This window comes from Lathyrus oleraceus, chromosome 1, assembly GCF_024323335.1.
Source record: "Lathyrus oleraceus cultivar Zhongwan6 chromosome 1, CAAS_Psat_ZW6_1.0, whole genome shotgun sequence".
Taxonomy (NCBI): domain Eukaryota; kingdom Viridiplantae; phylum Streptophyta; class Magnoliopsida; order Fabales; family Fabaceae; genus Lathyrus; species Lathyrus oleraceus.
Genome location: NC_066579.1, coordinates 89,849,790 through 89,863,470, shown reverse-complemented (window position 1 = coordinate 89,863,470; position 13,681 = coordinate 89,849,790). Strand labels below are relative to the sequence as shown.

Here is a 13,681-nt window from a genome sequence, read left to right as displayed (position 1 = left end):
AGGAGATCTTGTGACCGAGTACAACACCTTCGGTGACCATGAAGTTTCATTTTTCCCAATTGAGCACTAAGTTGGTCTCCACGCATCTTCCCAAAACCACATCAAGATGTTTTAAGCACAAATCAAAAGATGATCCATAAACGGAGAAATCATCCATGAACACCTCAATGCATTCTTCTATTAAGTCCGAGAATATAGCTTGCATGCACCGTTGAAATGTTGCCGGTGCATTACATAACCCAAAAGGCATTCTTCGGTAAGCAAAGATGCCAAAAGGACATGTAAAAGCTGTCTTCTCATGATCCGCCAGATTGACTGAAATTTGATTGTATCCTGAATACCCATCCAAGAAACAGTAGAAATTTTTGCCGGCTAACCTCTCCAACATTTGGTCCATGAAAGGTAGTGGGAAGTGATCTTTCCTTGTAGCTTGGTTCAACCTTCGATAGTCAATACACATTCTCCACCCGGTTACCGTTCTTGTCGGGATAAACTCATTTTTATCATTTTTGATAACCGTCATGCCACCTTTCTTGGGAACTACTTGTACCGGACTCACCCATGCACTATCGGATATAGGATAAATCATTCCAGCTTCCAAGAGTTTGACAACTTCTTTCCGAACTACCTCTTTCATCGATGGATTTAGACGCCTTTGAGGTTGTGCAACGGGTTTGAAATTCTCCTCCATCATGATCTTATGCATACAATAGGCTGGACTAATACCCTTCAAGTCGGATAAAACCCATCCTATTGCACCTTCGTTCTTTTTCAGCACTTGAATCAATCTGTATTTCTCTTGTGTGGACAAGGTGCTGCTTATAATCACCGGTTTAGTACATTCGTCACCAAGGAACACATACTTTAAGTGTGAAGGAAGCATTTTCAACTCTATTTTTGGTTCTTCCGTTTTCTTCGTTGCATCCAAGTCCTCCTTTGTTTCTTCTTGATAAGTAAGCTCACCACAAGATTCTAAATCATGCAACATTGCTTCAATCTCTTTTTCCTCATTTTCGGTCAACACATTGTAGGCTCCGATAAGAGATCTTTCTAGAGAATTAGAAATATGAACTTGGTTTGCGATCTCCACTACTTCCTCTTCGATTGCATCAATTCGGAAAGAATCATGCTTGTCATTTGGATGCTTCATAGCTTCAAAAAGATTAAAGGTCACCTCTTCGTCTTGCACTCTCACCTTCATTAGTCCATCATCTATGTCAATCATCATCCAGGCTGTTTTCATGAATGGTCTTCCAAGAATTAGAGGAACATCACGATCCTCGTCCATCTCTACTATCACGAAATCTACCGGAAACAAGAATTTGTCCACTTTCACTAACATGTCTTGAGCAATTCCGTATGGTGAAGTGGTAGACTTGTCGGCTAGTTGTAAAGTCATCCTTGTCGATTTGATCTCAACATTTCCCAATCTTTTCACAATGGATAGGGGGATTAAATTGATGCTAGACCCCAAGTCAATCAAACCATTACCAATGTATGTGCTTCCAATGGTTACCGGTAAAACGACTCGGCCCGGATCGGATTCCTTCCTTGGGAGAGTCTTTTGAATGATGGCACTACAACGTGCATCAAGCAATATGGTCTCGTCTTCCACGTGCCTCCTTTTCTTTGTAAGAATGTCCTTCATGAACTTTGCATACCGTGACATTTGTTCTAATGCATCGGCAAATGGAATATTGATTTGAAGTTGCTTGAATATGTCCATGAACCGTGCATAATGCCTAGCATTGTCCTTCTTCGATGGAGCATATGGATAAGGTAGATGTTGGGTTGGAATGACACTCACACCTTTCTCTCCTTTCTTCTTCTTTCTTGGTTCAACATCCTTTTTCACCTCCAATTCAGACTGCTCCCTTGCTAACAAATCCTGCTCTTTTCGCGGCGCGAAGGGGGATCGCGGCGCGAACTGTGAAGTTCCAGCCACTTTCTCCCTTCCACCAACCATGTCCTCTTTTTCCATCACTTCTTCTATATCATTTTCTACTGTAATTTCTTCACTTTTTTCACTTATCAACTCTTTACCGCTCCTCGTGACAATTGCTTTACAGTGCTCCTTTGGATTGGTTTGAGTGTTAGCGGAAAATGATGACCCTGCGTTTTGTTCTGACAGTTGTTTCGCAATTTGGCCTACTTGATTTTCCAGATTCTTAATTGCTGCTTCATTACTCTTCTGATTTGCCATGGAAGCTTGCATGAATTGTTGAAGAGTATCCTCTAGCTTGGAACTTCCTCCTTGCGACTGCTGTCCTTGAGAATTTGGATGTTGATAAGGGCTTTGCTGCTGCAAATTTTGATTGTTGAACCTTGATGGTTGATAGCCTTGATTGTTTCTTGGTTGGTAACCTTGATTGTTGAGAGGTTGTCTTTGATAGCCCTGATTTTGATTGTTCACATAACTCACTTCTTCTAGTGGAGGACAAAAACCAATAGGGTGATCCCCTTGACATAATTCGCAACATGCTACTTGATGCCGAACTTGAGACCCTTGAATTTCTTTCATTTGCTGTGGAAGCTTTGCCATTTGTTGAGTGAGCATCTCCACTTGTTGAGAGAGTAGCTTGTTTTGAGCAAGAATGGCGTCATTGGTATTCAGCTCAAGAACTCCCGGTTTACGTTGTGAAGGGCTACGATCATGTTGACTTTGGCGATCATTGAGTGCCATCCGATCAATAATGACTTTAGCTTCTTCCGCATTCTTTGACATAAGCGAGCCACCCGCGGTAGCATCCAAAAGTGTCTTGTGAGTTGATAGGAGCCCGTTTAGAAAAATATGGATTTGAGTGAGCTCATCAAAACCATGACCCTTGCATTTTCTCAACATTGACTTGAATCTTTCCCAAGCCTCATTTAGAGACTCGTTGCTTCCTTGAGTGAATACCGCAATAGCCGTTTTGGCTTTCATGAATCGGGATTGAGGGAAATATCTTTCTAAGAACTTTTCTTCTAACAAATTCCAATTCGTCATCACTCTCGATGCTTGATCAAGGTACCACTCCTTTGCCTTTACCACTAAGGAGTGTGGGAACATCATTTTGAATAATGCCTCTTCACCCGTTTCATCAATTCCCGTAGAACCCGCAATCTCATAGAATTTGATGAGATGGGTATACGGATCTTCATGGTCCATTCCGGTGAATGGATTTGCATAGAGAAGTTGGAGGATTTCGGTCTTCATCTCCGTATTTCTTCCTCCACGGGAAAATTGAGCATTTAATCTTGGACTATTAGCGGACATTTAGGTACGATTGTCATCCGCCATGTTTCCGTCACAAGCTTCTACAACCACTTCTTCGATTTGAACAAGTGCGGAAGTAGATGCTTCTTCTCTCCGGTTCCTCTCTCCGGCTAGTTTCCTTCTTCTTCGTGTTTTGCTATTGAGCTTCCGAAGTGTTCTTTCAATTTCGGGATCAAATTGAAATTGCTCCGCGGTAGCTTTTTCTTGCATGCACTAGAATCTACAAAACTAACACACCAAGTGAAACAAAAGAGGGATAGTAATACAAGTAATAAAACTTAAAACAATGAATTATTGCAATGCTTGTAATATCGAACACCAATCCCCGACAACAACGCCAATTTGTTGAAAAGTATATCTTCGGCAAATATTTTTATATCGTATCCACAGAGATTGGTTGTTATTATCGCCGTTCTATAATCCAAATTGTTATAAGTTTGAAAAGTAACAAAGTTGTTTTGTTTGGAAAATTATCTTGTGAGTAAATGTCACTTAAAATAGTAAAATGGTTTTAATCAAATGTAAAAGCTTGACAAGATTGGAGTTCACTATTCTAATTGCTTATGATTCCTTAGGATAACTATATAGATTTAAGATTTAAGATTATTTATGTCTAAATGATAAGTTGATAATCACTATATTGATCCTTAGACGATCTCTCCACCTAACTATCAATATAGCAATCTTTAATGTTTGATACCAAAGAAGAGTGATGAATAAATCTATCTCTACAACTTATTCACTACTTGAAAATCTGTTTTATGTCAAGACTCAAATAATCTCTTTCAACAACTACTCAAATCTGGTTTTCAACTTAGGGCAAAAACAGTATTCAATACATCAACAATCTTTATCATATATAAAAATCAATTGGAATACATAAACAAATGAGAATAGCTACTACCTCCAATCTTGACAAAAATGGAGTTTAGCTCCTCATCATCATTGTTACAAAGCAGAATGTTAATAGAAGAAAAACTCTGTTTTTCTCTCTTACAAAATATCTCAATGTATCAATGTGTAAAATAATAATAATGATGAATAATCTGAATAATGTGTTTTTCTCTCCTAAAAGAGTTGACATTTCCTTAATTGATCATTTCCATCAAAAGCAGAAAAGTTATTCCAAGACAGACACCAAAATGGCAAGACAGTTGGTCATGAAGGACAACACTTTTGGCCCAAAATCAGCTTGCTGGATTCGCAGCCTTCGCGGCGCGAAGGAGGTTCGCGGCGCGAACTGAAGCTTATCCAGCTTCCTTGCTTTGCAAGCTTCATCCAAAATCTTTCAATTTGTGATGTTGCTTTCCAAAAGCTCTTTCATCTAAAAATTCTACAAAACTAACAAATATGTGAAATAACTATTCAAAATAAAATAAATTAAATCTAATTGCATTTATACCAGTTAATAAGAATAAAAGTGTGTAATTACATCAAAGTTTGATAAAAGGGACCAATAAAATGATATAAAAAGTAGTACTAATTGGTCCCTAACAGTCTCGCTGTGTATGATGTTTTACCATATAGAGTCGAGTGGACCCATAAGATAGGGAACTCCGTTAAGATTCAGTAATTTCACCCCAATTATTTTGTTGTTTTTTAGGTAAGCTTTAGGAGCTGGAGGTTTGGCGAGAAGGCTGAAGATCGAAGTTTGATGTCTGATAGATTTGTTTCTGCTGTATTTTCCTATGTCTATTTTAGTTAGGACATATGATGTATTGATTGTTAAATATTATGCACCTTAACGAAATTAATATTTAGATGTCTTTTAGTTAATGTTGTTTGAGTACCAAAATTTTAATGCTTTATATAGTACGGTTCTAGATAGTATAACGTGGGGTGTTACACATCTGATCGGTTGAGAGGTTTGTTGTATTTCTAAGGGTCAAGGTGGCTTGGGTATCAAGAAAACTCAGATAATGAATGATGCTTTTTTGTCTAAAATTCTTTAGAAAATTTATTTATTAGTACTAATGATTTATGGTATTAGATTCTTATCAATAAATATGGCGGGAAACAAAATCTTTTGGAGAATATGACCAGTAAGCCAAAGGATTCCATTTTATGGAAATCTTTGGCTAAGATGTGGGACTAGTTTCAGAAGAATATCACATGGAAGCTTGGGGATGAAAGAAAGGTTAATTTTTTCCTGGATCGTTGGAATCAAACAGAGCAACCTCTTTTCTTCAAGTTGGATTAAGTTGATACGATTGTGGATACCACTCTCACGGGTAAGAAACAATTAATGTAGAAGGGAAATGAAATTTAGAGTTGCTTCAGAACTAGTTCATTGTTGAGATTGTCAATTGTATCATAACTATACCTCCCTCTCTCCCAGAGGATGGTATGGATATGCTAGGGTGAGGGATTGTAGAGACAACAAATTTTTAGTGGGTAACACCAATAAGTATATTTATTCTTATCTTGAAGTTAGTGGAAACTAATATAGACTGAAATATCATTTGGAAGTGGAAGGTACCCCACCGAATCCAAACTTTCATGTGGCTTATGGGTCATAAAAGACTCATGAACAACTCTCGACGCCAAAAGTGGAATCCAAATATATATGGAGATTTTAACTGGTGTACAAATAAAGAGAAGAACTTAATTCACGTGCTTCGTGACTGTTGCTATGCAGCACATGTATGGATTAGACCAGTCTCATCTAATAAAATGACTCACCTTTACTTTTTATCTTGTAGGGATTGGATCGCTTACAACCTAAAATGAGATGTTACAAATTCAAACAAAGATCACTGTAGATCAATATTTATGATATCATGTTGATATTTATGGAAGTGGAAGAACAAAACACTGTCTGAAGAAGGCTTTTAGTGACCTAACAATCCAACTGGAACAATCATGCATCTGTTTAAGGAAATCGAGATGGATAACCCAAAGCTAGAAATTAAACATGTTCATTGGTATCATCTCGATGACGATTGGATTAAGCTCAATTGTGATGAGACCTACAAGAAGTCTACATCCACGACAGGATGTAGAAGAGTGTTTATAGAGACTCATTCGATAATTGGGTGAGAGGATATGCTCGAAAATCCAGTTTGTGTGATGCTCTTACGACATAGATGTGAGCGATGATACATGAGATTGAGTTATAGCATGACATAATAGAATTAAATGTCTAATAGTAGAGAGTGACTCTAAAGTTTTGATAGATATAGTAAACCAAGAGACGGGGGAGATCACAAATTCTCAACTTTAATCCAAAGAATTAGAAGGATGTCTCATAAGAATTGACGCGTCAAGTTCAACCATATTTGACGAGAAGAAAACCGTTGTGCAGATTAGATAGTCAATTATAATCTTAGTCTGAAGAAAATCGACCTTCTTATTTTTCGGATTGTCGTGACGAATGGGTTGAACATTATTTTACCTGTTGATATTTATATGAGATTTCAATGGATTCGTATATCATAATCACTAAAAGTTGATGCCATATTGAAATGACAACTTATTACTACTGTGGAAGGAAAACAAGAGCTAATGACAAAATACACATACGTCATACATGAATAAATTAACATACATGAATAATAATAGTCAACATTGAGATAATTCATCACCAAACTTCCAAAAGTAACAAAACAATCACCCTTGTTCCTAAACTCAAATGTAAAAACATAAGAAAACTTAATAGTTTCAACTCTATAAAAACTCCGTACCATTCTAAACCCACTTGATTAATATAAAAATAAATCAATCATGCAATTAATTAACTTCTCTTTCATAATGTTTACTTATTCGCTAATTAAGATTTAGAATAATAATTAGCACTTGTCTTTGGTGTGCTATGCAATGATATAGAGCCACTCATCTAATATTTTATCATCGACTAATCAACTTTTCTTCACACATAATCTAATCAAATCAAATAAAATCAAACTTTGCTTCAAACTTTGAATCACATGTTTATTCATTTTTAATATTCCGAGTTGATATTGTTTATTACGCATTAACAAATTGAAGAGTTTCAAAACACTTATTTTCTATGCGACAATTTGATGTGTTTAGGTAGCTCTGGTTTTGTCAAAGCCATCAAAATCGTAGTTGACTCACTATTTGGTTTCAGACCATTGTTTTCCTGAAATAACTAGGTAGAATAATGTTTCCAACATGCATATCAAGTTTGTAGAATTATTATAGAATCTCTCACAAGGCTTCTATTATTCTTGGTCCAACTATGGCTAATTCATTTGGTTTCTTTCTGTTTCTGGTTTTGTTTTTTGCTGTTACAGTTTTAGTTCACGCACAACAACAAACAGGTTAGCTGCATAACTCATCAGCTTCTATAACAACTCTTATCATGTAGTATCGACACTTCAACTTGAATGCGTGTCTAACAACGTGTCTGTATTCGATGCTAGCACGACACAGACACGTTGTTACGTTCAATCATTTTTATTTTTCAAATTATTACTGGTGTCGACTTGTTAGTGTCCGTGTTATGTTTGTGTTTATGTCTGTGTCAATGCTTTATATGAAATGATTTTCTTTCTGAATCTACTTTATGCTTGTGTTTTAGGTTTCATAAGCATTGATTGTGGCAGTTCAGAGAATTTGTACACAGATGATGTAACAAAAATAAAATACAGTTCAGATGGATCATACATACAAACAGGAGTTAACAGAAACATTTCTATTGAATATGCATATCCAGCCAATCCAACTCTACCATTACCACTCTCGGATCTCAAAAGTTTTCCTCAAGGAGACCGAAACTGTTACCAATTAATCACCGGAAGAAAAGGAAGTTTATATTTAATAAGAGCTTCTTTCTTGTATGGAAACTACGACGGCGAAAACAAATTACCAGAATTTGATCTCTATGTTGGTGTAAATTTCTGGTCATCAGTGAAATTTAAGAATGCTTCAGAACAAGTTACATTGGAAATAATCAGCATGGCACAATCTGAAGAAATAAATGTTTGTCTTGTGAATAAAGGAAAGGGAATTCCGTTTATCTCAGGGTTGGAACTTAGACCGATTAGTAATTCTATTTACAACACTGAGTTTGGAGATTCTGCTTCACTTTTACTTTTCAAAAGATGGGATTTTGGTTCAACCAATGGAAGTGGTAGATATGAAGATGATGTTTATGATAGAATTTGGTTTCCTTTTACTTCCTCATCATGGAAATCTCTCAACAGTTCTGCAGTCGTTGATGTTAATGGAGATGGATATAAAGTACCATCTGAAGTTATAAGAACCTGTTCTACACCGAAGAATGAGAATGGTTCATTGGAATTTTCTTGGACTTCAAATGATCCTAATACGAAATTTTATGTCTACTTGTACTTTGCTGAAGTGGAGAGACTTCAGAGATCTCAACTGAGAAAATTCAGTGTTTCTTGGAATGGTTCTCCTTTGATTACATCAATAGTCCCAAAATACTGGCAAGCTACCTCTCTTTTTAATTCAAAGTCCTTGGTCGCAAAAGAACATCGAATTTCGATACAGAAAACCGAAGATTCGATGCTTCCACCTATTCTTAATGCGGTGGAGATTTATGTAGCTAGACAATTGGATGCACTTCCAACATTTGAAGAAGATGGTATGACATGTTTTCTTCGCTAAAACTCATGTGCAAATTTAAGCTCCGAGAAATATTAGCCCCGACACTTTAGAATAATGGCGTGTCTGGTGCGTGATACAGACACAGACACATGTCACTTTAAAATAATGGCGTGTCTGGTGCGTGATACAGACACAGACACATGTTGTTATCTTCGGTCAATTCCATTTTAAAAATCATTATCGGTGTCTGTGTTTAATGCCGTATCTTGTATCTATGTCTGTGTCTGTGCCTTTGGTGCAATCTTACCAAACATTGTATTACTCGCATATGTTTTCATTTTGAATGATTATGTTATACCTTTAAGTGAATTAAGTCATATTTAATGACAGTTGAAGCTATAAAGAGTGTAAAAGAAAGTTATAGAGTTCAAAGAGATTGGGTTGGTGATCCATGTGAGCCAAAGAACTACACTTGGGAAGGCTTAAAGTGCAACTACAGCACTTCACTTCCTCCAAGAATTGTATCACTGTGAGTGATCTACATATCCTTTTCATCCCTCCTTCATATTATGATATTCAGTTTATACTAAAATATTTTCCTTTTATAGGAATCTAAGCAGAAGCAGTCTGAGTGGAATAATAACTCCTGCCATTTCCAATTTGACTTTCTTGGAATCTTTGTGAGTTCTTATGCTCTAAACATATGGAATATTTATGAGTTCTTAGTAAGATTGTTTTCTTCATCTTATATTGATATCATATAAACTACATTATTTTGATTCAGGGATTTATGTAACAATAGCTTAACCGGATCAATACCTCAGTTCTTGGAAGAATTGAGATCCCTTAAATATTTGTAAGTCTTTTTTATGATGGTCACATATTATAGACAATTTTATATTAATTGGTTCTAAACTGTTAATGGCTGATGCAAGAAAACTCAAACTATTTGTAGGAATTTAAGGGGCAACCAACTTTCAGGTTTTGTTTCTACCACTCTCCTAGAAAGATCAAAGAAGGGATTACTTACTTTGAGGTATATATTTCTATAATAGACGTCCGATGCATGTGTCCAATATGACTCATAATTTAATGATATGTGCCGGATATGTTTCGGTTGTTGTTCTAGCAATGTTCTTAGTGCAAGGTGAAGTTAGTTTCATTTGTCTAGAACTAGAATCATGGAAAAGAAAGCCAAAGTGCAAGTATGAAAGATGCGTAGAAGTGTTATCAAACATCTTTATGTGTAATTATGACTAGAAAATCTTGTTTTCAACATTTTTATAGGGTGGATGATCAAAATCTCTCTGGTTCAAGTAAAAAGAAGAAGGTAATTGCTCCCGTTGTTGCATCAGTCACGTCAGTTTTAGTTCTACTAGTCATTGCCATTCTCTATTGGAAGCTTAGAAGAAGAAATGAACAATCAGGTAAGTCCTGCTTTAATAATTTGTAACTCCTTCCACATGATTTTCAAATACTCAAGATTTTACATCAATTAAAAAGGAAGAAAAAGATAATTCACTTCTGGAGGAGACTAAATTGATTCTACGGATGTATGATTTTGACATGTTTGGACATTCTCGGATAAAATTGATTATAACTTGAAGCTATAATTTGAAGTTTCTTCCTCTACAATTGATTTTTCGTCTTGAATTTATTGTTCAAATAACTTTTGATTGAATCTATCCAAATATAAATCACTTAAAAGTCAACTTACATTTAGTCAGAATCACTTTTGGAGAATCAGTTGTTTTTCAATTTTATTTGACAGAATCAATTTATTAAAAAAATTACTTTTGTCACCGCGGAACCATATAGACATGCGTAAACTCATTGTATTTGTTTTTTTTTTTAATTTAGAGGATGAGATGAATATGCTCAGCAAAAGTGTAGGAACTGTAGTATCAAAGAAGTTACAATACACATATGCTGAGGTGTTGTCCATTACCAGCAACTTTGAGTTGGTCATTGGGAGGGGGGGATTTGGAAGTGTTTATAGTGGTCAGATGAAAGATGGCAATAAAGTCGCAGTCAAGATGCTTTCCGCGACTTCAGCTCAGGGCCCGAAGGAATTTCAAACTGAGGTAAATAATTAGTACCATGTACAAATTTAAACCAAATCGATACAAATCTCCAGTATCTATCTATTTGGAAATGAATCTCACTTCGAATCTCGATTGACTATGATAAGTCTCGATTCATTCTAATGAATCACTACTAAATTTTATTGACAATGTATCTTATGATTCATGATAAGATTTGGTTTACGATTAAAAAATAACAATGGCTTGCAGGCTGAACTTTTGATGACAGTTCATCACAAAAATTTAGTATCCTTCATTGGCTATTGTGATGAAGGTGACAAGATGGCACTCATATATGAGTACTTGGCTAATGGCAACCTAAAAGAAAATCTCTCAGGTATATAGGACCTCCATTGCTCCATATCATGCTTAATAATTGATGAATGAAAGCATGTTTCAATGTGATTTATTTATCATGATTGCAGAAAAAAGTTCACATTGCTTGAGTTGGGAAAGGAGAATTCAAATAGCAATCGATGCTGCAGAGGGTTAGTATATACCTTTACTTTTTTTGCAACTATATTCTTTTATAACTTTGTGATGTTTTGATGAATGATGTGTTTTGGATTGAAGGATTGGATTATCTACACCATGGATGCAAGCCACCTATAATACACAGAGATGTAAAATCAGCTAACATTCTTCTAAGTGAAGACTTAGAAGCTAAGATAGCAGATTTTGGACTCTCTAAGGTGTTTAAGAATAGTGATAGTGGAAATTCAGAATCTGCAATTATTCATGTTGATGATAAAAATGAAAAATCTACAATCATGGGAACAATGGGCTACCTTGATCCAGAGTAAGTCCTCGTCTAGTTGATTCTTTTACATTCTGATCGGTCATCATCCATGAAGCACTAACGCAGACACCGGACACGAGACTCACACTAACACGTTAACAAAAATAATAATTTGAAAAAATAGGCAATGTTTGTTTCCACGTTGAAAGTTGCTTTAAATGCGCATAAAAGGTAGCTACAATTTGTAGCTTCTTTAAATCACGTTAAAATATGCTTTGATATTTGATTTAATCCCAGCACAAATTTAGCCAAATACATACCGAATAAATTGAATGTAATCACATGTGTTGATGTCGTGTCAGTGCTGGACACTGATACGCGTCGGACACCGGACATACCTTTGTTCAGATGTGTGATATTTAAAGGATGCATTTGAGTTAAGCGCTTATTGCATAAACTATTTTAAATCCCTTAATTAAGCACTTATTCATAAGTTTTTATGAAAACTTACTTTTAAAGTATCCCGTAAGCATGTCATTTGGATTATTAAAAAAACGAATAGTCGAAAAGAACCGAACTAATCAGTTTGGTTTAACAGTATGGTTTGTTTTTTTGTTTTTGTTTTCTTAAAGATTGCTAATATTCGGTTTGGTTTTAGTGTTTTTTTTTTAAATCTTAATATCTCTTAATAATAGCAATTTGATATAGTTGGGTTCACAAAAAATCAGCTCAGTTTAAAAATGATATAGTTCAATTTTTTGTGAAGTTAATTCTGGTTCGATTCGAAAATGCAGAACCAATGCACCAAAGATTTATACCAATTTAGTTTGGTAAAATTCGGTTATATTTTACCAAACTTTTGTGACAGTTCAGTTCAATTTTCTTTCTGAACCGAACCACAATCAGTTATACTTGTCATAAGTTATTTTTATTAGTGCATATGTCATGAGTGAAGTCTTAATAAATTGCATTTTTCTTGCACATGATAACTATACAGATAGAGTTTCATGATCTTATCATGGATTAGTTAATTGAAATTAACTACATTATGATTTATACAGGTACTACAAATTAAGGAACTTGAATGAAAAAAGTGACATCTATAGTTATGGAATTGTACTATTGGAATTGATCACCGGTCTCCCTGCAGTGATTAAAGGAAAGCCATCAATTCACATACTTGAGTTTGTAAGACCACATCTTGGAAAATGTGATTTAAGCAAAATTATAGATCCAAGACTCCAAGGACAGTTTGATGAAGATTCAGTATGGAAAGTTTTGGGACTAGCAATTTCTTGCACTGCATCAACCTCATTTCATAGACCAACAATGAATGTTGTGTTATCTGAGCTTAAACAGTGTGTTAAAATGGAGTGTCCTAGTGATATGGAAATATTTGAGCCACCAAGACATATTTCCAGTGAATATTATAGTTCATCTGATGCTTTTAATTCCATGGAGGGTGAATCTATGACATACCCTTTCCCAAGGTAATAAATAGTGTATATTGAGGACACTAAGAAGCATTCATTTCAATTTGTAAATTTTAATTAAAACCATAAGATAAAAGACACTATAGGTTCCTACATATAGCATTGTTTTGCCTTATTTTGAGTTGTATAAATTTGTCTTCTTGATCTTGTACAATTTTGCTGTATAATATCAATGTGAAGAAATCAAGAGTTGTGAGAAAAATAGATAGAATCTTTATGGAGGTACTTGTATAAATTGAAGAAAGGGTCAAATCCTTTTATGTGTTTGATAAAGTTTGCTGTCATTGTCAGTAACAGATGTATGATATCCTGCAGGAAAAATATTCAATTACTTAGTCAATAATGGATTTTGACTGTTAGATTAAGATCAGGCACACACTTTGTATCTTAACTTTATGAGGTGGAAAAAATATTGCAATTCAAATGGGATTGAATTTTTTAATATTGTATAGAAATGACTTAAATTAAACGAATGTTGTTCGAAATGTACATAAATAAGTATTATGTTGGAGTGAACCAATACTTATATGGTAGGTATACATTAGAAATTATTAGAATTATAATTTGATCTAAT

At 35.1% G+C, this 13,681-nt stretch overlaps 1 protein-coding gene across 2 annotated transcripts; it reads left to right on the top strand.

The window, feature by feature from the left end:
- The first annotated feature begins 7,063 nt into the window (after window positions 1-7,063).
- Window positions 7,064-13,466, top strand: LOC127118111 (probable LRR receptor-like serine/threonine-protein kinase At4g29180). Of its 2 annotated transcripts, XM_051048267.1 has the most exons (13): window positions 7,065-7,371; window positions 7,513-7,539; window positions 7,800-8,828; window positions 9,182-9,320; window positions 9,400-9,471; window positions 9,576-9,647; window positions 9,747-9,827; window positions 10,079-10,218; window positions 10,652-10,875; window positions 11,086-11,212; window positions 11,301-11,363; window positions 11,449-11,674; window positions 12,676-13,466. In XM_051048267.1, the coding sequence occupies exons 3-13, from the start codon at window positions 8,177-8,179 to the stop codon at window positions 13,106-13,108; spliced, it is 2,229 nt and encodes a 742-aa protein (XP_050904224.1). In that variant the 5' UTR covers window positions 7,065-7,371; window positions 7,513-7,539; window positions 7,800-8,176; the 3' UTR covers window positions 13,109-13,466. The 2 variants fall into 2 exon arrangements, with proteins under 2 accessions (XP_050904216.1, XP_050904224.1); XM_051048259.1 differs by having other exon boundaries at window positions 7,064-7,539.
- The last annotated feature ends 215 nt before the right edge of the window (window positions 13,467-13,681 follow it).